The sequence below is a fragment of the Neocloeon triangulifer genome, unplaced genomic scaffold (assembly GCF_031216515.1).
Source record: "Neocloeon triangulifer isolate White Clay Creek 2 clone unplaced genomic scaffold, ASM3121651v1 ptg000012l, whole genome shotgun sequence".
Taxonomy (NCBI): Eukaryota; Metazoa; Arthropoda; class Insecta; order Ephemeroptera; family Baetidae; genus Neocloeon; species Neocloeon triangulifer.
This window is the reverse complement of record NW_026775554.1, coordinates 1,843,718-1,866,348: the sequence shown is the minus strand read 5'-3', so window position 1 is coordinate 1,866,348 and position 22,631 is coordinate 1,843,718. Positions and strand designations below refer to the sequence as shown.

At 36.5% G+C, this 22,631-nt stretch overlaps 1 protein-coding gene across 2 annotated transcripts; it reads right to left on the bottom strand.

Moving 5' to 3' along the window:
- Positions 1-17: 17 nt before the first annotated feature.
- On the bottom strand, positions 18-22,427 carry LOC132197583 (BMP and activin membrane-bound inhibitor homolog). Of its 2 annotated transcripts, none has more exons than XM_059620941.1 (4): positions 22,270-22,427; positions 3,497-3,632; positions 3,127-3,248; positions 18-1,234 (listed from the first exon to the last, which is right to left on the bottom strand). In XM_059620941.1, exons 1-4 carry the CDS (start codon positions 22,343-22,345, stop codon positions 873-875), a joined length of 696 nt encoding a protein of 231 aa, XP_059476924.1. In that variant the 5' UTR covers positions 22,346-22,427; the 3' UTR covers positions 18-872. The 2 variants fall into 2 exon arrangements, with proteins under 2 accessions (XP_059476924.1, XP_059476923.1); XM_059620940.1 differs by lacking the exon at positions 22,270-22,427 and adding an exon at positions 8,721-8,984.
- Positions 22,428-22,631: the final 204 nt, after the last annotated feature.

Genomic DNA, 22,631 nt, shown 5'->3' with positions numbered 1-22,631 from the left:
AAAATGACAGAATCTAGTGCAATTTACATGTGTGTTTTTTTTATTCTTGTTGACGATACATCCGTAATAAATAATTGGAAGTAGTAGTACAATAATATATTTCTGCGATTCTCTCAAGTATTAAAATAGCATGGTTTTTGACACAACGCTGAATCACCTCTGACAATAAGTGAGGCACTATGTATTCGTTCTCAGTATATAGGAAATTTTTGTTTTCAACATTGATGAATTTAACTGGCAAGTTTTTTTTATTTTAAAGTCTGACGAAGAGATGCGTCAAGTCAACAATCAGGATCTAAACTTACTGACTTGCCTAGTCTTAATTAATCAAGACAACACACACGTGTCGTAGCAATTTACATTGTATATATTTACATCAAGTACTTAAGAGCGGTTGTTGCCGTTTTACAGTAGTTATGTACAAAACTCACTCGCTCAATCTCATTTTTACTTTTGGAGAGACAAACTTTTAGCTGTGCCGAGAGATTTCTCAAGTAAACATTTCCACCGGACCGTCGAGATTCAAAACTGGAATCAGATCAGCAAGATTGCCCCACTTGAATCACCGCCAGAGTGTGTGTTGAATTTGGCCACAAAATTAACAGATTTTGTATTGTATTAAGTACCTGGGAATGGCATGGCTTCTCACCGTGTATCACATGACCCCTAATTTTACTTGTCAAACAACAATCAAAGAGCGCGCAATAGAAAAATAATAATCAGTCGCGTGGCAGAAACACAATTGCTGGCCGATTCCCTCCTCTCTAAGGCAGCTTTTATTTGTCCACTCTTGGTGCACACACAGTCGTCGTCCACTCGCAATTAATGACTATTTATCACAAGAAAGTAGCGTAAGTGTCCCACAACCGTGTTCAGACGGCGCTGGGCTTGTCGCCGTGCTGCGACGCGATGACCCACGTGATGACCTTGGGGTCCTGCGGGCCCTTGTAGATGCGCGGCTTGTCTCCGCAGGAGGGCGTCGCGTCGTCCAGCAGCAGCAGGCGCGCCTTCGAGTGGCGGTTCGCGTTGCCAGGGTCCGAGTCGCGGCAATGCGAGTAGCCCGACCGCAGGTGCGCCTCCCCGTACTTGGAGTCGCGCTGCAGGATTCGGCACGCGAGCACCACCAGCACCACCAGGATGACGCCGCCGCACAGCGGCACCGCGATCAGCGCCACTTTCAGCCAGAACTCGTCCAGGTACGGCGGCGGCGTTCCGCTCAGGCTCTCGGTCATGTCTGCAAAAAAATATAAAAAATTAAAAATTAGTTAAGAAAAGGAAGACCAAAATTTGCTTATTGATGATAGCGTTTGTTATATATCAACGCTTTTTACCCTTCCAATCAGTATTAGGGAAAAACGCCAACAATAAATGCTTGAAACCAAAATTTTGTTTAATACTTCTTACAGTAAAACCAGATCTTATTAATAGCAATTTCCACATTCTTAGTTTTATGTGACCAAGTTTGCTTATTGGTGACAACATTGCAGTGATTTACCTTTTGAATTGAGAAAATTTGTTATTCAATTATTTTAAATTTGAATAAAATACCTCCAATATGTTTAAAGAATTAATTCTCTAAAATACCAAAAGCAACTATTTTTTTCCAAATTATTGCTACGAATGATTGTTTTTGGCTAAAATTTGCATAATATATGTATTATTAGTCTTATAAAAAATCAACGTTTTTAAACCTTTAAAATTGAGAAGTGAGTGAGCGAAAAATTTGCAGAAATAAATTATCTTCCAAATTCTTGTTAATGAAAAAAAAGACTATAAATTAAAAGCTGAATATTTCACAGATGTTAATCTGGTGTGGGAAAAGGAGAGGAGAAATGTGTGGCATTCGGCCCTTTTATAAATTGGCCCCATCAAGTCAAATATTTGAGATTTAGTGAGAAGCGCCACACAGGCGATCTGTATCTGGTTTGTTTGTCTCGGGGCGCAAAAGGATGACTTTGGTTTTTATTGCGCGCGGCCGAGAAGGTGGATAATTAACAAGTCGAGTCTCATTAGGGAGGCTGCAAGACGCTTCTTTGTGTGTACTCGAATAATAATAAGATGCTCTATAGGTGGTATAATTAGCCGGCGCCGCGAGTGATTTAATGATGCAGACGGAATTGAAAAGTCCTGCAAGGTCAGCCGGGCAAAAAAGACTTTCGCAACAATAAACTTTAGTTTTATTTAAAAATCTAGAATTGAGAGATGCGTGGGGTTGGGTTTTTGTTTGTTTAGGAGACGAGTTCATTTGTTAATATCAAGATGGGGATAAATAATGTGTTCTTGTGTGGCTGCGGGGAGATGCGGCGGCCTGATTTGACGCGAAAGAGAACCAGTCGCGGCCGAGGCTAGCGAGCGATTGAATAAAAAACTTGATTAATTATTAAATAGTTTTCCAAAGGCATTATCTGTAAATCAAGGTTGGCGCGGTAGCGCGGCGGCGTGTGTTGACAGCCGAGGAATGCGCCTTGCCAGCATCACCCGACCCGCGCGCGGAGCTTCTTCTCCCACCAAAATCTTATTTTCGCCGCCAGGCCAAAAACCCCACAGACTAAACAAACTCGGCTCCAACACAAATAATCACCAAATTTTGCACAAATCCTAATTGATTGCGAGTTGAGAGGAATCAAATTTCTAATTTAAGAAAATATGGTAGTTGCTTAAATATTTTCAACAATAAAAATTAATTATTTATAAATATAACAAAACATTTTTAAATGAAATAAATATTACATTAATTTGTTGACAAGTTTATTTTCAAATTAAATGACTCTCTCCGTTGTGAAATGAAGCGCAATTCAAATGGAAAGAAATTTTTCTCTTCCTTTCTGGACCGAATCGAGGAATGAATGGTGCTCATTGAAAATGCTCCAATTCTCGAGTGGCCGAACAAAAATGGAATCCAGCGGCAGCACGCGCGACACCGCGGCACCAGCCAAGAATGCACCGCGCGCGAGAGAAAAACACTCACTCGGGCGCGCGTCATCCAATGACAGGCCCTCGATCTCATTTCTTTTTTGTCTTAATCTCGACAGAGATCCCTTTCAAAGAAGCAGAAGTTCGCGCACAAAAAGCAGTTTTCTTTCACAATAATCTCATTCATTAAACAATGGTTGAATCGAAACTCACCTGAACCAAAGTTGCCCTTGATGATCTCGTAGTTGCACATGTCCTGCTGACAGCACATCAACTCCACGTGGCCCCTCGTCTTCGGAAGGGTCGGGTGGATCTTGCACGTCAACCTCTCATACCTGAGACAAAAAGTTTTTTATTACAAGTCTGAGCTCATTTCGATAGAGATCTGGACGAGACGATTTCAAAGATATGTTACAAGTTTAGCTTTAAAACAAAAATTGATCTCGTATTTCCAAACGGCGGCCATATTTTTTCAAAATAGCGGCCGATTGAAAATTTGAATTTCATTTAAAAAGTGGTCTTGTGAGGTATCGTTGGAATCGTCTCGCCGAGAACAAACTGATTTTGATTTAGGTTTACTCACTCGGACAGCTGGTCGACGCATCCGTAGCTGGTGACCGTTTTGTTCTTCATGAAGAAGCATCCCGCGTCGAGACGCGTCTTGCACATGTAATTGGTGGTGACGCAGCTGTTGTGATTGCATGAGCACACCGTTTCGCCTGGAACCAAAAGGAGAGAAAAACTTGAGACTCTTTTCCAGATTTTAATTTATGCAAATTGACGGAGTAAAAAAAGTGCAAACACGGAGAATTCTCCCACGCCGCGGGGCTCAGACTGGCGCCGCACGCCAACTCGCACTGATGCAACTCGCGCGCAGGCAAAATTATTTCAATAAAATTATAAATTTTGTGTTCGAAATCGTGCCGTGTGTAATCTGTTAAAAGCATAAACCTGTTTCTCGCGCCGTGTCGCCGCCAAACACAGCGAAACCCGCTAGTTTTTTTTTCTTCGGGCCGGCGGAGAAAGAAGGGCTTTTGATACGGCCGCAGAGAGAGAGGCGCCCACGGACGACATAAAAATCATTTGCACAAGAAGAAGCATAAAAAAATTAAACGAGGAATGCGGATTTCGAAGCGGAAAATCTACGATTTGCAGCAAAAAATGAAAATTGGCCGCGTCCATTCAATAGACGGACGATTGTGAAAAAGTTGCAAAAAAAGGGTTTGATTCTCGCTCGGCGCGTTTTCTGCTTTGACAAACAAGTTACTTTATCGTGCAGGCAGGCGATGCGCGCATGGGATCGAAGGCCGAGAGCAAAAACAAGTGGCGATGGCAAGAGACGTGATTTGAATTGTCCAACGCGGCGGGGCTGGGTGGCTTTCCAAACCAAACACGCACATGTCGCGACTTTGGCAAGCCTGTGTTTTCATAAAACAAAACTGCAGAACCACAATAAGATTGTTGCAAAATCGGAGACAAATTCACTTCAAGTAATCAAAGTTTTATTTAAAATATAAGATAATAAATCATGAGGATTGAAGATGAAATTGTTCAATCATTTTAATTTTTAAACTCTTTCTTTCAAAGTTTCTTTCTTCAAATGTTAATTTCGTTAATTTCTCAATTCTCGTCTTGAACAAAAAAAATTCCAAAAATTAGTTAGAAATAGAAAATTTTCAAAAGTTAGGGAGTGAATGTTGATTAAGAGTTTACCTTTGGAAAGTCAAATGAAATTTTACTCCTCGTATGTCAATTTTATTTCAATGATGATTTTTTAAATCCAAAATTAGAATATGAAATTAAAAAAGCAATGTTATTTTCGTTTTAATTGCTGCTTGAATTGAAAAATTTACAAAATAAACATCTGGAGAAGCTCACTGAACAGTTTTTTCTACAATCTTCGTGGTTTATTACAACTTTACTTCATATTTCTGAGTTTCAGTTTGACATCACCTGCCTGTGCACAACGCATATAGTTTTTTGAATGGTATAATATTAAAATTATCTGTGGCGCGTGGGACAAGAAACCGCGATAAAGTTTCGTTTGGAGCGCGCGGCGAGGGGTTCTAAAAATAAAATCCTTTCTCGGCGCCGCAAGACGGGGGAGTGAAAAAAGACACGAGTTCACATGGCTGGTAATCGAGATTGCTTATGGCCCCATTCCCACAGCATCGCCTATCCGCAAACAATTATTCTCTCACATTGCACTAACATTGACCTTTACCAGATAAATAGTCGCACAGGGTTGCAAAGGTCAGAAAAATATTTAGTATGAGACCAAAAATTGATTGGAAATTGAAATTTTTATAATTAATTAGAGTACAAAATAATTTTATAAATTAATTTTAATAAGTTTGATATAAAAGTTATAATCAAACTGAAATTATTACGAAAACGGATACATTAAATTTCCTGATTTAATTAACCTTTTAAGAAACCAAATTAAATTGAATATCAAAGGGAAATAGAGCGGAGGGCACTCAAGGGCCTTCTTTAAGTTCTGTGAAATTATTACTTTCCGGTGATGAGTCACCCTTCGGAATTTCCTTTCTCAATTGATTGAAAACTGAAATTTCACGGTGAGTTTCAATAATTTCCAGCTCTTTTCGCGTTCAAGAGGAGCGTCTGAGTGGACAGGGCCGCGAGCAAACATTCAAGGTCCTTCTTTTCTTGTTCAAACAACTTATTTTTTTTCCACTCTCTTGTTGGCTAAATTGCCGTGTGCGCGTGGAAGAAAAATGAAATTCGGAGGGCAGCTGCGGGGTGGCAGAAAAAAGAAATCGTGCGCGTCTGGCCGAGGGGGGAGGTGGCGCCAGTCGGCTCACTGCTCGCGGACATCCTCTTTCAGCCCCTGCGCTGCCAAAGCTCACTTGCAGCCCCTTTTGTGTTCCACCAAAAGTATATAAAACCGAGGAGACGCGCACGCTACCGCACCGACAACCTGTTGCTTTTATTCCCTCAAAGTTGTAAATTCCCAAGTGCCAACGTCAATTGAATTGAGGCAAAAATTCGCATTGAAGTTCAAATTGTATTTATAGACTTCGGATGTCAACAAACTTTTATCAGATATAAAAATTTTTGGAATAAATTAATATGAATTTATTCAAAATCGATTAAAATTTAATTGCAGAACTGCAAATTTTTATTTTTCACTATTTTTTGTAAATTTTGAATCAAATGTCAGCCAGCAAATTTAAACTGTCCGTCTGTGTCAAGCGTTCTGAGAATTTAAATTATAAAAAATATATGTTCAAAACAACTTGTAATGAATTAATTATCAGTTAAGTTTGAGTACAGTTTAAGTAAAAAAACTTTTAAATAATCTTTTCAAGTACAATTGGAGAATTTTAATTGCAAGTTCGATTGAAATCTAATTAATCGGTGATTTCGAAGCGCACTCGAAGAGCAATCGCGGCGCATTCCTTTCTCCATTTATCTCGCGAATCTTAATGAAGTGGCGCGCGTTGCGAACGAAAATTCAGTTAATTCCTTTCGCAAAATAATGTTTATCGCGGCCGATCTGGCAGACAATGAACAAGCAGCGTGTTGCTTCTCCAGGGGATGTACTTCTTCTTCTGCTTGTCCCGAGCCGAGGAAAAAAACAAGCAAATTCCTCGGATGGGAGAATAATGGCCGAGGGGGTGCTGGGAGAGCTTCAGGTACACGGTCCGTCCAGCCGAGAGTAATGAGCCGCCAGTCTTCTTCTCCAGACCCTTCGTTTGCTTCGTTTTTTTTTTAAACAAACAAGCGACGCTCTCGACCAACGCAAATATATATAAAACGGGTAATTAAAAAAAGAGAGGAGGAGTTTTTGCCGAGTTGCGAAATTGTTATTCCCTCCGAGTCGGCGCATTTGTCCTCATGGGAAAATGCTTTGCTTTATAAGAAAGATGAATTTATATTTGATAGGGGTGTCCATCATTTGTCAAAAATTTGAAAAAGGTTATTCCGAGTAATTAATATCAGAATCTAAAGTTGCAGAATATTTTTTGCCAGAAAGTTGTAATGTCAGGAATTTTTAAATAAGTTTTGAAATATTATAAAAACAAAATTAGTGATATTATTTATTTGCGGAATAAAATATGCAAATTTTACGCTTCAAATACTTTTTGCCATTGATAAATATTTTCTTTTTTTTGCACATAGTTTTTTATTATTTTTAAACTTTTGAAATACTAGGATTTTATATTCATTAAAACTTTATTCTTGAAATTTCTGAATAATTTGTAATTTTTTAGTTAGAAATATCCATAATTATACGAGAATAGAAAATAAAGGAATCATATTTATTGCGTGTTTTTTTTCGAAAACTAATATTTTTACAATTTTTTGAGCGAAATTGAAAATTCGGCACAACAATAAATTTCTTGTGACATTTCTAAATTAGATTTACATACCCAAATAATTTCTTATAAAGAACTCGTTGTTTTTTTAATTATACCACAGCTTTTTTATCAGTTTGACTGGTTTTGGTCATTTCAGTTTTGAATAAAAGTTCCAAATTTTGACAAAATGTGGCTTATTGTTGGATTGAAATATTTGCTAGAATCTTGGTCCTTTTTAATGAGAAATCGATTTTGATTTACTTGAAGCAACCGAAATGTTTTCCAACAAAGAATAATTTTATGATAAATCACAATTTTCCTGAGGAAAACGGAGCCGAATTCCTGCGTAATGAGAGAGAATCGGGACGTTTTTTGTAATAACAGAGTGGAAAAGGTAGAAAAATGGAAGGTCTAAATTACAGAGAGCTTGAAACGCTTTCCGTGTTCTGCTCGTTAATTCCCTTTATCTCTTTTTAATGATCGGTGTGCGAGCGAGTGTGATGAGGGTTTTCCGGCCGCGCAGGTAACTCAAAACCCTCCTTTTCGAGAGAGCAGACCAGACACCCCGTGCGAATCTCGGTGCGCGACAAAAACCAGCAAGGGTTCGATGAAACCCGAGTTTCCTCAGTCGTCGGGCGCCCCCCCCCCCCAGCAAAGTGCTTTTCCTAATTACACGGCAGCTGCACTCAGGCCAGCAAAAAGGCAAACTTGGAAATCGGAAACTTTACTAAAAATAAAAATAACAAACATTTAAATTTTACTTGGAATAAAAAGTAAAATAAAGCGAATAAATTTATTAATTTGAATCTTGCCAGAACAGAAAATTGTGAAAAAAATTTATTTCTTTTAAAAAATTGTAATAAAAGTGGCAATAATTATGATAAACATCTTTCCAGTAATAGATAATAATTAAATTAAATTACCTAAAATCACCTTTTCATCTTTTGCATGAAACTTTTCTATATTTCAAAGAATTGCAGTGAAATTAAATTGTAAATTACAGAAAAAGTCAAATCGTGGCCGTTTTTTGAACAGGTAAAATTTTAATGCTAGTCTCAATTCCCAATTGCAAAATTTGTGCCAAAATTCAATTAGTCTCAATGAATAGGCTGAATAGTAAAGTAAACAGTTTCAACCCTTTTCTAAGTAGAAAGGCGCAGTGGAATGTTTTTGTAATTTGGATCGGAAATGCAAAGGTGTGTGCGTCCGTTCGTCATTGTTCGATTCCGAGGACGAACAAGTGATGCGAAATTATTGTTAAATTTGTAGTAAAAAAGTGGCACACAGAGGAGCCTTTCTAAACAATCGGACAAATAATCATTCGCGGCAGGTTGCACCAAAAGAGAAATCGCTCTTTCTTTCTTTCTTTCTTCCTCCGAGACAAATAAATTCTGCCCCGAGGCGAATTTATAAACATTTTTTTCTTTTAAAAAAATATAATTTTGCTATTTTCCAAGTGGTTATAATTTTTTTGATTTTTACCTTTGACGTGGTCGGCGTGTTTGTGGTGGTGCACGTTCTGGTGGTGGTGCAGGTGTTGCAGTTTGACGGCGTCGCCGATGGTTTCGGCGACGAGGGTTTCGGCGTCGAGCAGGCCGGAGCCGCGCATCGCATGCACGCCCCACAAAAGCACCACCAGCACCTGCGGCCACACCATCTCGAAGCTGCAACAACGCGCGTCCGACCGAAAGTGCGACCGTCCGAAAGCAACTCTCTCCGATCACTGCGGCGGCCGCGGCGCCGCAGCCGCCGCACCACACAAGTGAAATGCGCCGCCGAGCGACCCTGGCGCCTCTGGCGGCGCGACACGCACTCGGCTGGAGCCACTCGAGCGCTCCTCTTTTGCCAGATGCAATTTTAATTTAAATTTTTTAAAAATTTTCAATTATTTTTCTGATCATTGATAAATCTGGTATTTCTGAAAAAGCTGCGATTAAAATTTTCTTACTTTTTGTAATTTTCAATATTTTTAGTTTAAATTGTTTATATCTCACAATCAGTAATTTTACCTTCTTCCCTCAATAAAATTGCATTGTATTTTCTTTTGACTTTAAAATTGTGATTAGGAAATTAAAAAATTATTTCTACAAATCTTTTTGATCTCAAAACAAAAAGACGACTTGATAAAATCTTTTCTATAGCGACGGTGCAGTTATTTTCCATCAAAATTTCCCTTTCCTTCAAACAAATTGGTTTTCATTAATTGAATGTAAACAATGGGATTCCTTGCTTCGGAGGAAAACGTCTTTTTTATAACAAGTCTCCACTTTCTTATATCAAATTGTGTAAGATTTAAATTAAAATGACGATTTTTATTTGCAAATTATAGAAATTAGTAACAAAATTTTTAAAGAAAATATCTCATTCTTTTTTCCATCAATTTGAAAAAAAATAAACAGAATCATAAACACACTCGTTACCTCTCAATCAAGTTAAACAAAATGTAATTTTATAAAACATACAATGTATAATATTTTAATTTAATTTGGCGATTGTGCGACCTTTTCGACACTTTTAGAGTTCAGAATCTTTTTTCATCATTTTAGTTCCAAATTTTTCTGTACTGATTCTACTGAAAATCTAATTTTTGTTTAGGATTTAAAAAAAAAATTATATAAATTTTGATGGAAATTAATATTTTTCTCTCTTCAAATTGATTCCATTATATTTTGTTTCTCTGCAAAAGACAAAACCGTCCTTGTCACTTGTGTCAAGAATTCCTGAGCATATTTCCCAAGCCAGTTTCTCAACTGATAGCTTCGGCAAGTGCACTTAACTTTTGTGAGAGAAAAATGTTGTCAGGGGGCCGCTGTCAAAACGTTTCCATTTGCGCGATGACTTGTGGCGCAATTAAATCTGCCCTGATCCGATTTTAAGTCACGCGCATTCTTCTCTTCGAATCGCCCCAACTTGCAGTCGCGCGCTTTAATTAAAAGGGAATTTGCTGCAGTTTACAAGGCAATAAATACAATTATTGTTGTCTCTGCGTCCAAAGCGAGAAAAAAGTGAAGCGCCGCACGCATTGTTGTAAATGGAGACGTTTGCGTCGCGCACCTGCACTTTGAATCAAGAAAAACCAGAAATTTCGCTCGCCGGAATTAAAACGTCGCTCGCGTGCACTTGAAAGGGATGCACTGCTTTTTGCGCTGCTCGCAAAGTAATTGAATTGTCAGAGTGCAATTTTTAATTGGCTGCACGTCACGCCAGCAAATTTATTGCACAGCTACCTTTCCAGCACCTCCCATTTCCGTCGATCAAAACGACAAAGAGAAAAATTCAAATAAATTCCAAAAATCCCTCACCATTAAATTTTTTTTTTAAATTTCAATAGTTTAATCTAAAAGCATTTAAACCTGCCAAAAATTAGTTTATTAAATTTTGGTAGGGATATCCAGACTAAAATATTTGTTATTGTCCACATGAAATTAGGGATGTCGGGAACAATTTTGGCAAAAATTTCAAATTAATTAAGCAAGTAAAAATTTGGGATGCTAATATTTGTACGAAATAAAACAAAAATGTCTCTCTCTGTTAGTGTTCATCAAGAAATTTTGCAGTTTTTTAATAGAATTAGAGAATTTACAATGAAATTATTGGTTTTTCGGGTCAAACTATGGTAAAATTTAGGGGTGGTTTTGCTCTCGAAGAACGATGAAAGAATGACGTGAGCTTGGCCAGCTTGAAAGCGGCGGTGACGTCACCGCAAATGTTTTAATAGCGGCCGGGCTGCACATTCACACGCGGCTGCCGCTTTTTTGCACGCTCTATCTCGCGTAATATTATAAATATTATCTGCCGACACGGTGGCGCCTTTGCCCGCCGCTCTCTCTCCGCACGCCACACACACTCAGATAAAAACGCCAAATCACGGCCACTGCGCTTATGTATCAAACTAATTTCCGCTCTACTTTTTTTGGTTCCAAGTCCGAATTTGGAAATTGTTGTTGTGTAAGAAAAAACAATGAAAATTTCAACTTGAAAGGCGAGAAAAACGCTATTTTTGGAGAATTTTATATTAAAAAGTGAGTTGATCATTTATGAGTTTCAATTCACGCTCAAAATTTTGCCGTTTTGAACAAAATTGAATTGAATTTTATTTTATTCATATTTTCTTCCAAAGCCTCAGTTTTTGCTCTCCTTTATTTCTTTTTCGTTGGACAATTTGAAAATAAGCACTGATAATGGCGAAATTAAAATTAAAAATTGCGATTTATATAATTTTTTTTGCCACCAAAATCAAAATTTTCAGTGAAGGTTAAAATTATTAATAAATTTTACAGTAACGTTTTATTACATATATCAAATTACACTTTTCAATTCCCATCTCTTTTATTACCAAATTTAGTTCATAATTAATCAAAAATTGCTTAAAAATAAATTTAATTTAAATTATATTTGAGAGTATTTCTCAGAACTTTGTTCAAATACAGTTTAAATAATATTTATATTATTTTTAAATACGGAAAGAGATAATTGTGAATTGTGAGATATCTCAAGTGACAGTCTGCTGAATAAATGGAATAAATATTTGCTCCTTTTGACGTTGATCGCGCGCTCATTTGAATATGAAAAGCGTGTGTTGATTTTGTGTGTTGAATCGGCCAAGGCAACGCACAGATTAATAATTTAACACACACCACAGAGAGCTTAAAAGTCGTGAGCAGTGACCCTCTCTTGTGTCTCATATATATTTTTTTGCTGCTGGATCCGCGCAGGCAGCTGCTGCATCAATTAAATATGGTTTCGTATATCAATTGATCGAGACCTCATTCTCGGCACCGCGACAAAGCTTTTACAATTGGTGCCGTCGAAGATTCGGGAAACGAAACAAAAACTTAACGTGTTTCATATTCGGGAATTTTAAAACTTAATTCATAAACCAATAAAAAAGTCTTCCTCACTTTGTTTTAAAAATTTGCGCCATCAGTCATTTTGATTAGAAATGCGACTGAATACAAAAATGAGCTGTTCATTATTCACAGGAAAATTGTGTTTTTGAGAAGTTTCTTTTCAATTTTAAGCCATTGTAATGAACGGTTATGCTTCTGAACTAATAATTTTTCCTCTGGCTATTTTTTTTTACATTTGGTATTTCATAGCAATATTGAAGCAAATAACTTTCATTTTTAAAGAATAAATTCAGAATTATTAATAAGTTTTATTTTTGAGAGCAAAATTATAATTTAGTAATAATTTTATTTTTCTATAAATATAATTAAACCGCTAAAATTAAACATTAAATTTGCTATTATAATACTATTAATTTTGCTTGTAAGCAACTTTTTCATTTCAATTATGATGAACCCAAAAAGATAAATATAAATATTCTTTTCACCCGTAAACTCATGAATAATAAAAGAGCTTCCGTTTTTTGCAAGTTCTTGGAAACATTTTTACGGCGCGCTGTTGTAAAACGCAAGGACGATTTTTCAAGTGGCGCCCAATTGAAAAGCGAAGAGCAGAAATAATTGAAAAGAATCCCAGGTCGGCAGTCCATAAAATGTGTATTATTTCCAACAAGGGTGCAATAAAAGCGCAGGTATACAGAAAGACGAGCAGCAGAAGAAAGGGTGCAGCTCCAGGTTTCGTGGCGCCGCAGCCACCCCCTCACCCTCCATCCCCATTCCGTCGCGAGGGGAGAAACAACAAAGCCCGGAATTTTCGTCAGAGAGATGCGCTTTGACAACAACAAGAAATTATTATTTGTCTGTCTGTGTCGTCCAGTCCAAGGGTGGAAAACGGTTTTTCAATTGCAAAAGTTGTGACACGTCTGTTGTTGGGTGGTCAACCCTCGATCGCTTTCCCACACCAAATTCCTTTCTCGTCATGCTTGATTTTACAATAAAAACGGGTAAAATAAATATATTTTTATACCATAGTTCCTCTTGTGTTTTCATTAAATTGTAAAATAAGCTTTTAAAAATATAATTTATTGTTTTGTAAAATAAATAAATAAATTACAAGATGGTCTAGAAGTAATTTTGCTCAGAGACAAAATAACATTAACAAACAAAACTCTTTAAAAAACTAATTCTTCACTAAAATTTAAAAATTTGCAACTATAATTTTAGAGTTTGATTTTAAATCTTGAATTTAAGAAGGAATTTGAGCAAAAAAAGTTAATTGCGGTGAATCTGCGGGCGGTCTTTTTATTTTTTTTTATAGGAAGATCGTTGACCTGCGTTATTTGCGCACCTGCGCCTCTCTTGCTTGCTTTTAAGCGCAGAGACAAAAGTCTTCCAACTCTCTCTCGCAGCTCAAGGAGTCTGACTCTTTTTTTCATATTTATTGCGGCGCCAAGTGAATCAGTGCCCGCGGCTGCAATAAAGCACTTCTCTTTATAAATATAAATATACTTTTTGCCGTTTCGTGCGCCGCAAAACCGAGAGAGTTGCATAAGCGCCCGAGACGTTGCCTCATAAATTCCACGCTTGCATTCGTGTTCTGATACATGCCATTTATTAATTGCCGCTGCAACTGACGGCTCATAATTTAATGAGCCGTTCTCTCTCTTAATTCAGAGACTTTTCTCAGCAGGTGCGCGATTAACAATAATTTCATTTCTGCAGAGCAGATCATGCATTTTCCTCAAATTCAAAGGAGGAAAATTAGCAAGAAAATTAGAAGAGAAAAGTTAATTTTTTTCAAAAAGACTGTTTTGTAGTTAAAAATATACCCAGGTATCAGGTAATTACGATTTAAGCCAACTAAATAATGATAAAGAGATTAAAGTTGGGCTTTTTTTACTTATGAAACCAAGAAAAAAGCTGGTTTTGTGGCTAAACCGCTCTTTTTTCCGAACAAACAAACCACAGAAGTGGCGCTGCTGGAATCCACGTCGCTGGCAATTAACGCGCGCGCTTTAACGCGAGTGAGGCCAATTAAATCTTTCAAACCGCAAAAATCGAGCCGGATAAACAATGGGGAGGAGAGCACGGCGCGGCAACCTGTTGCTCTTTTCGCTGTTTTTTTTTCGTGCAGGTCTCGCGCTTGAGCGGCCGATGTTCGGCGCTGCCACTTGAAAATTAAAAAAGCACTGGCAAATCGCAGAAGCCGCGATTGTCACCGATTTTCAAAGACAACTCAACCAAAAGCAAAAGGGCAGATTTTTATCTCAGCAGCCGAAGCAGAGGAAAAAAATGAACTTCTAAATACATGAAAATTTTGCGACACTCTTTAAAATTTAGTAACCAAATAAAGACGTTCAAGGCCACTTTCAGCTAAATTTTGAATATTTGGATACAATTTTTGAAATTTTTTAAGAAAAAAATGCTGCCCAACTAATTTAAAAACAATGGATTAATTTTAAAAATAGAATAATTTTTTTATTTATTATTTCATATGTAATATTTTCTTTCCACAAGTTTTTTAATACATATTTAGGCGCTGTAAATTCTAAAAATTGCAGCGAAATGAAATCCATCAAAAAGAAAAATCCATATAATTAGCAACGAGATACTTTTTTATGCTGTTGGTCTGTCAATGGAATTGAAAAAAAAAACTACTGTTTGAAAAGCAAAGAAAAACACTTGTTGAGTTTCCGTCCGCATATCGATTTCACTGCCGAATAAAAAGCGGATTTTATTATATTTTATTTATTGGCAGCAACGAATCCCCTCGGCAATAAAGAAGATGCCAATTTATTTCCTTCTCTCTACGAAAAGAGTAATCGGATACTTTATTGATGGAAAGAGCGGCGAAACTTCAAACGTCAGAAAAAACTTTTTATTTTTCCCTCTCAAAACTGCAGCCCAGCGTTTGTTGAATTCGGCAAGTTTTTCCTGCACCCCCTGAATAATAATCAAGCTTATTTTCATGCGTCGGAGACTCATCAGGCGGAATGACTGGCGTTATTTGTTAATTAGTTCTTGCTTTGCCTGCACGAAAATAAAACACGGACTAATGAAGAGAACAAAAAATTCATATCGGCGAGAGAGAAAGAAAAAAAGAAGTTTGCGCATCAGGATGAAGTGAATTAATGTTAATTGCATCGCCGTTTTATTTCAGGCTTAGCAACAAAATTATTTCATAATCATCTCCAAGGCCGCACAAATTATCTATAAAAAAATACACTATCTTCCAATTATATCGTTGCAGAATCTAAAAAGTTATTGAAAAGCATAATTAATTTAAGTAAAAATATATTTATAGTTGGTGTTTTTCCTCTATAAAATTTTATAGAATCGGCAGAATATTGATGAAGCACATTTTAAATATTTGATATATTTTCTCTTCATATTTTAATTAGTTATTATTTTCTGCTTTTGATTTTGTGCTGGTCACCGCGCGTCTGAGAGTTGAAAGGTGGCCCCTGTCTGCCGGTCTTTTCTTTTTCTCGTTCTTCGCAGCTCAACCTGTTGTCGGCCGCGATATACGTTTTTCTTGGGAACGGCGGCCGGTCAACCATTAATCAAAGATGGATTACGCCGCCGCGGCCCAGAGAGTAATGTTTCGATGATGGACCGCGAGCGCTCTCTATTAACTTTTTTTCATTTTATTTTTCCTCTCTGCTTTTATAATGGGCCCAGAGTTATTATGTACACCGCTCCACTTCTTCTCTTTTTGTTTTTCGACCCCCCGTCATTAGGTTTTTTTCAGGCCCCCCTCGCAACGCGACCTTGACGCCGAACTTTGTATAATCACATGCAAGCGTGGTGGATTCGAAAGACGCAGATTCCTCCATTTCATCTCTAAAGCAGGGTTCAGTTTTGATAAAAAAAATTAATAAATTTGGAAAAAAAAAATTTACAAAAAAAAAAGGAAATTTAAATGATGTGTGGATTTAATATGCCAAAAATTAAAGACTCAATTCATACTTATATAAATAATCCCTTATAAAAGTTGTTTTAATTTCAACCGATGCCTCATAATTTTAATTTTTGAGTAAAATATTATTAAAAATGAATGATAAACATACATTTTTCTTTTTAAAAGTCCAAATCAGTTTTTATTTTTAAAATGCTCCTCAAAAATGTTTGTTTTTGCATTTAGAATGTCCCGAGAGATAAAATTTTTGAATATTTAAATTCCACAATTTTTCTGCACATTTGAAAATGCCTGAAAAAAAATGGAAGCAATTTCGAGTGTTTTCCCTGAATTTTGGAACAAATAGGGAGGTCAGAGACCTCGCGTGAAAAAACTTGTTGGGTGCTTTTTTCGGTGAATGGGGGGGTTTTGTTTCCTCCGTGGTATGTTTTGGTGCCCTGAGTCGGGGTCAGCTTAAGAAAGGCGCTCTTTGTGCCCGCGCCTGTGAGCCTTGGGCAAACACACTGTGCGCTCCGAGAGTCTCGCTCGTCTCGTCGGAATGCAAAGAGATAATCGTGCAGGTTGGGGAAATATATATAATAAAAGTTGGCCCCGCCGCGCATGTAAATATTGAGCAAACACGCGGGAAAAGATAGCACTTTGTTTGTGTTTGTCTTGCATATCACTTTGTCTTGCTCATTAGAGGAGATCGAGTAAGTAAAGCCCCAAACTCTGTTGCATTCTTCTTCGTTAGCGCGGCGCTCTAAACAGCTTCGTTAGCGGCGCCCAAATTAGCCTCTTCCTCCATTTCGGCACAAAAAAGAGACGCCGCCCGAAAATAAAAACAAAAATGTTTGTATTCAATTTTAGCGGAATTTTAAAAAGGCCCCACGAAAAATGGAAAAAATTCAATTCAAATTTTGCTCCAAAATTACTGTGAAAAAATTATTGCAATGATGAGATTAATTATTTGATTTGTTTTGAAGGTAATAAAAATACTTTTTTTGGAATTTTTTTTTATCAATTGTAGTTGAGACAATTTGGAGCAAAGAATCAACTTCAATTTTAATTTCTATATAAAATTTCACTTCATGCTAAATTTTTCACAGCAAATCTTTTTAATGGAAAAAATAATTGATATGACCGATTTTGAGTAGAACAAACTTTTCAAAACGGGAAAAGCGTCCGTCTTTGAAATCAAAGGTGATGACTTTACTTTTGTTGTCAAAGTTTTTAGCTGGGAAGGCGCCGACGTTGACAATAATTATATCGGGCCGAGCCATCGGAACTCGTTTTTTCCTCTCTTTGGAGGCAGCTCAAGAGAAGAGAATTGAACGACCCCACCCATAATATCGCATCCAGCCGCGGCCGGAGAGAGATGAAGTGCAGAGCAGCGCCTTCAAATGAGCCTCGCTGCTCTTCATTATGCTAAATTAGAGCTGAAAGAGAGAGATTGATCTTCCTCAACAAAGGGGCCACACCGTCACCACGCATCATTTATCTTTCTCAGCCTGCACCAATCCCTCTTTTTTATACAATGTGGATATTTAATTTTAAAGAAATCTGCAATTTTGAATTGGTATAATTTTATTGAAGAGAGGATTTTTTTCCATTTTTGATGCAAAAAATGTGAAGAATGGAGATATTTTGGGGTCTTAATATTTCTAATAATTATTGTAGCTGTTTAAACTAAATAAAAATATTATCTCTGCTTTTGTAAATCAAACTAAATTGAAATGTCATTATGTTATACTATTAAAAAATAATCAGACAAATTGAGAAACAATATAATGCAAAAGGATTCTAAAAGTTTCAAAATAGCTATGAAAACTGTAAATATACTAAAAAGAAGTATATTTTTGTGTGAAAAGCTAAATTTATTTATTAACCGTCTTTGAAATTAATGCAGATTTAAATAATATATTTTTTTCTGTGCAATTGTTTCACTAAATTTTCTCTGCTTGGTTTGATTTGATACACCGAGAGCATCTCTCTCTTTGTATGTGTTTATTTTGAATGTGTTGAAGTGGCAGGTGCGCAACAAAGGAAGGTGCCCAATCATCTGCTGACCTCTGACCCGTGCATTTGTTATTGAAACTTCTCATGCAGTGTAACCCGGCGTGAAATTTAATCATCTCGGTTGAGAGACGCGGCGGCGTTCAAATCGCGTTACAGCCACTTGACGCAATTCAAAAACTCGACTCATAAACAACACAATTTCTCGCGCGTCCATTTTATTTCCTCATATTTCATTCGGGGATTTTAATGGAGAGGAATTTGATTTTTGTTTAAATTGCTAAATTAAATGTAGAAATAATTTGAACAAACTGTATTTTTGTTGATCTTTGTTAATTTTTTGCCGGTTTCTTTATTCTTTGGTTGGGCTGCGTCGGTCGGTTGAAGATTCAAATGAGAATTATTATAGCAAAACAAATCAAATAACGAGAATCAAACAAAAATGTTAACGAGGAGAATAATTTTGGCCCTGCCCAAAGGTCAATCCGCACATATTTTAATGAGGGGCGCAACTTCGAACGTGCAAAAATATTAACGCGCCGCAGCTTGAGTGGGCTCATTTTTCTTTCTTTGAAAATTAACAATCACGAAGCGAGGTTGGAACAGAATCAAAATTTGAAAAACTATAAAATGTGTATTTCACTAGCAATTCAGTATAAATTAAATGCAAATAATTATTACAAATTGTTTTATTTGTTTCATTAAAATTTAAAACAGCAGTACAATTAACTAAAAGAGTGATTTTTTTTTAAATTAATTATTAGATTTAAAACAAAGACTTTTGCTCCAAAAAATTTATGCCTTGGACTTTTCCCCTAAAATTGTAAACAAAAAAATAAAAATGAAAATTTTATTGCCTGCGAAAAGGATTGAAGACGGAGTGAAGATTTTATTGAGAGTACATTTGGTGTTGGGTGTGTTGCAAGCGTGCGTCATGCATTTGTACGCGGCGTGCATCTCGCGGCGGCGCATGCAAATCATACGCGGGGGGCCATTATAAGTAAGCAGCGATTAATATTCCGCCGCGCGAACCAACAAGTGGCGACGATCGAGTGGCGCCGCTGCTCCGTGCCAGCGAAACATTTTCATTCTTGCGCCATTCTTTATTCGCGCGAGGGGCACCTCAATTCGTCCCAAACAATCAAACCTAAATTTAACAGTCTCTAATTAATAACAAAATCTTCTCTAGCAAAGATGTTGAAAAATATTTGCAAATTATAAGAACATCCCGTTCTTTATTACAAATTCGTAAAATTAAAAAATGGATATAGTTGGCTTGTGAAATTGATTGCAGAATATTTCGGGCGCACGTTGCAGCCCCCGTGCGGTGCCGCTTTGGTCCGCGTCTCAGCAAATTTAGTACGCGACGCACCGAGAGGTATGCAGCCCGCGACATCTCAACACCCCTCTTCAACCTGCGCTTCTCTTTTCCAAAGAGTCACTTTTTATTTTCGGACGAGAAAATGAACCAACAATTCGATTTTAACAAAAGAAGAATTTTCATTTTTGTTGCTCCAAAAATTGAAAATATTTTGCAAGATATAAACATTTTTATTTCTTTCTAAAATTGCTTATTTGTTTCTGCAAGTTTAATTGAAAGAAATTTGATCGATAAATTTATCATTTAAAGAGACTGTTTTCTTTTCCACTTTTTTCAACGACAAAATATGGGACTTTTTCCGAAGAAAAGTTAAGATTATAGTGTAAATTATGCTATTCGGATTGCATCACTGACAAGCGGGTTGCATTTCACCGAACTTGTTTTAATTTTTTAAGACGGTTTTCCGTGGTTTCACAGAAACTGTGCGAGAAAACTTGGCTTAAAATTACATACAACAATTTACATTAAGACTAATTGAGAAATTAATTTTCTGATGTCTCAAAAAATTAGAACCCAGAAAATTAATGCAAAACCTTTTTTTTTTCAACACATACAATCATTTGTTTAAAGAGGCCAAAAATGACTTTAATTGTTAATTGTCATTTAATTCGTTTTGGGCAAATGTATTGTTGGGATTGAAAATTTTATAAGCATTTTTCCCCCTTTTTGTGCTGAGAAACTTTCCTTGTGAATCAGAGCCGCGCCAAATGGTCCGTTTAATTTGGTGACGCACCCAAAATAAAACTCTGCGTGTGAATTAATTTTGTAACTATCTGAGGGAAAAAAAATTGAAATGCCAAGCAACATTGCGCGATGAATAAATGAGAGTCGCAGAGTTAGGATGGAAGGCAGAGGAATTAAAAATAGCCCTTTTGTTGCTGGCCCAAGTGCCAACTGCTCTCCGATTAATTTCTGCCCACTTTTTCTCAAAGCGTCAATTTCACATCAATTGACCTTCGTAGGGTCACGCGCCAAAATTTGTCCAGGTTATTTCAAGTGCACTGAGTGAGTCGGATTGATCTCAGAAAGTTTTACAAAAATCCTACAATTTTTGGTGCTGTATTTTCCATTAGTTTTCTATCAATCAAATTATTTTTATTTTTTAATTAAATTGAATTTGAGAAATGTGGATGAATTAAATATAATTTAAAGTAAAAAATTAAATTAAACGTTCTTTTGATTTATAAAGAATTATTTGATCTACTAATTTCATTTTGGAACCTTCTGTGTGCTCTGCTGCGAAATGCGAAATATAAAAATTAAGATGTGAAAAGAAATGGGAAATCTGGCGGCGGAGACGGATCGTATAATGCGCGGGGGCCAATGAGATGTCAAGGCCTGAAAGCGAGAGGCGCCACCCGGACAGACGCCTCATGCCGATCAACTTACACTGGCGACGCGCATCGCACATGCACATCTCTAACTTTTTGCCACACTCGAAAAAAGACAAGAATTGCCTTTGGAGGTCAAAAATTTATGCATCCGAAGAGGAGCTCAAATGAAACGTTAGCAATTTTGTTTCGCTTTTGTTAAATTATATACGAAAGTAGAGCAAAAGTTGAAAGAGAGATAATTGCATTTATTCAAGGCGATTTGCCAACACCTTGTCCTAAAATTTTTTCTAGGATTATCTTTATACTGAAGCCAAACATTTTAAAACATTTGCAGTTTTCCTATGCATAAATTATATTTATTTTAAATAAATTCATTTTTATTTTCTCTCATTTAAAGATCCGTTGGATTTCAGTTTTAATTTAAATCTTTTTTTAATTTAATACTAATTTATTTAAATTATTTTAGCAATTTGGTGTTTTGATCGGACCAATTTTCTCTCTTGTTTCAGTTGCGAGCGATCTCCAATTTGCCTTTATGACTAGGCATTTTATATTTATTCAAATGAGGAATTCCTGCCGCGCTCCGCAGACACCGGATCAAGTTTTTGATGTATAATTTTTTGCGCGCTTCATAATTCAATTTTTGAGTGCGTGCGCAAAAAAGCGCTCTTGAGTCTCAAGTGGCAAATGGAAAGTGCTTGAAGCAATTCACAAATTTATGCAAAGATCGAATTTATTTTTAACATTTACTAAATAAATTCCACCTGCGTGCGCGGATAACAAGGCATAAATCATAATATCCGAGACGGAGCGCGAATTTGATACTTAATGAAGTCGTTTTTACTGCGAGATTAATTGCCGAGCATCGCTTCTTTTCATCTTTTCTGAAACCAGGATTTGAACGGCTCGTTTTTACCACAATTATTTATTTCTCTTCCAACTCTCATAAATAAGAAAAACCAACTGTAAAAATTAACCTTTCTGCAAAATACATTTTAAAGAAATTCCTCACAGATGAAACTTCTGCAAAATATATCTAATTGAAACTAAATTTCAATTTCCATGCATGTCAATCTGTTCCAGTTTCTGATGGAAATGTTTATGGAATGGAAAATAAATAAAATATTAAAAAAGATAAATAGAACATTTAAAATTTGTAAAATAAATAACTTAAAAATTCGTTTTGAAGGTGATTGTGAAGTTGGATTGGATTACTAATAAGAGAATTTTAGTATGTAAATATATTTTAATTAAAAACCAAATTAGCAAATAAATAAAATTATTAATTGAAATCTACAGCATTACTAAGAAGATGAACTTACTTTATAAAATAATAACAATAATAAATTTTGATGGGAAATTACTAAAATGTTTTTAATTTTTTACTAGCAGTTTCCTAGGTAATAAATGAATTAAAATGAATGATGCAATTTGCAAAATATTAATAAAACTGCATCAAATATTCCACCCTAAATAATTGTCCCTATTTATCTTACAGAACAAACCGAGTTTTTTTTTTATGTAATTTGATTTTTTATTAAGAAATTTGACTGACCTTTGGCGAGGGGCAGGAGGGCGACGAGGGCACTCGCGAGGAGCACGAGGGCGAGTTGGTGCTTGCAGGGTCGCATGGTGTGTCCCGACTGTCCCGCCGACTGGGGTCCTCGCGGCACAACGGTTCAACAGCAACTGGACTGGCCCCGACCGAGGAGCAAAAGCGCCGCGTGCTGTTTGTTTTGCGGCCAAAGCTGGCAGGGGGCGGCGCCTCCCTAGCGCCTCGTCATCCTCTCAATCCAAAATAAAATTTTAGTCGATTTCGAATGCAATAGTTGAAGCGAGAATTTGATGAGCCAATTGTTAGTTGTTTGCTATAATTTATTGAATTTCTTAAAAGGTGTTGAAGATTTTGTCATTCAA

Coding starts and splice junctions, on each gene's coding strand:
- LOC132197583 (XM_059620940.1), bottom strand. CDS start 8,895: ATGGTGTGGCCGCAGGTGCTGGTGGTGCTTTTGTGGGGCGTGCATGCG. Junction 3,633..8,720: donor ACACGCCGACCACGTCAAAG/GTAAAAATCAAA, acceptor TTTTGGTTCCAG/GCGAAACGGTGTGCTCATGC. Junction 3,249..3,496: donor TGCGTCGACCAGCTGTCCGA/GTGAGTAAACCT, acceptor TTTTTGTCTCAG/GTATGAGAGGTTGACGTGCA.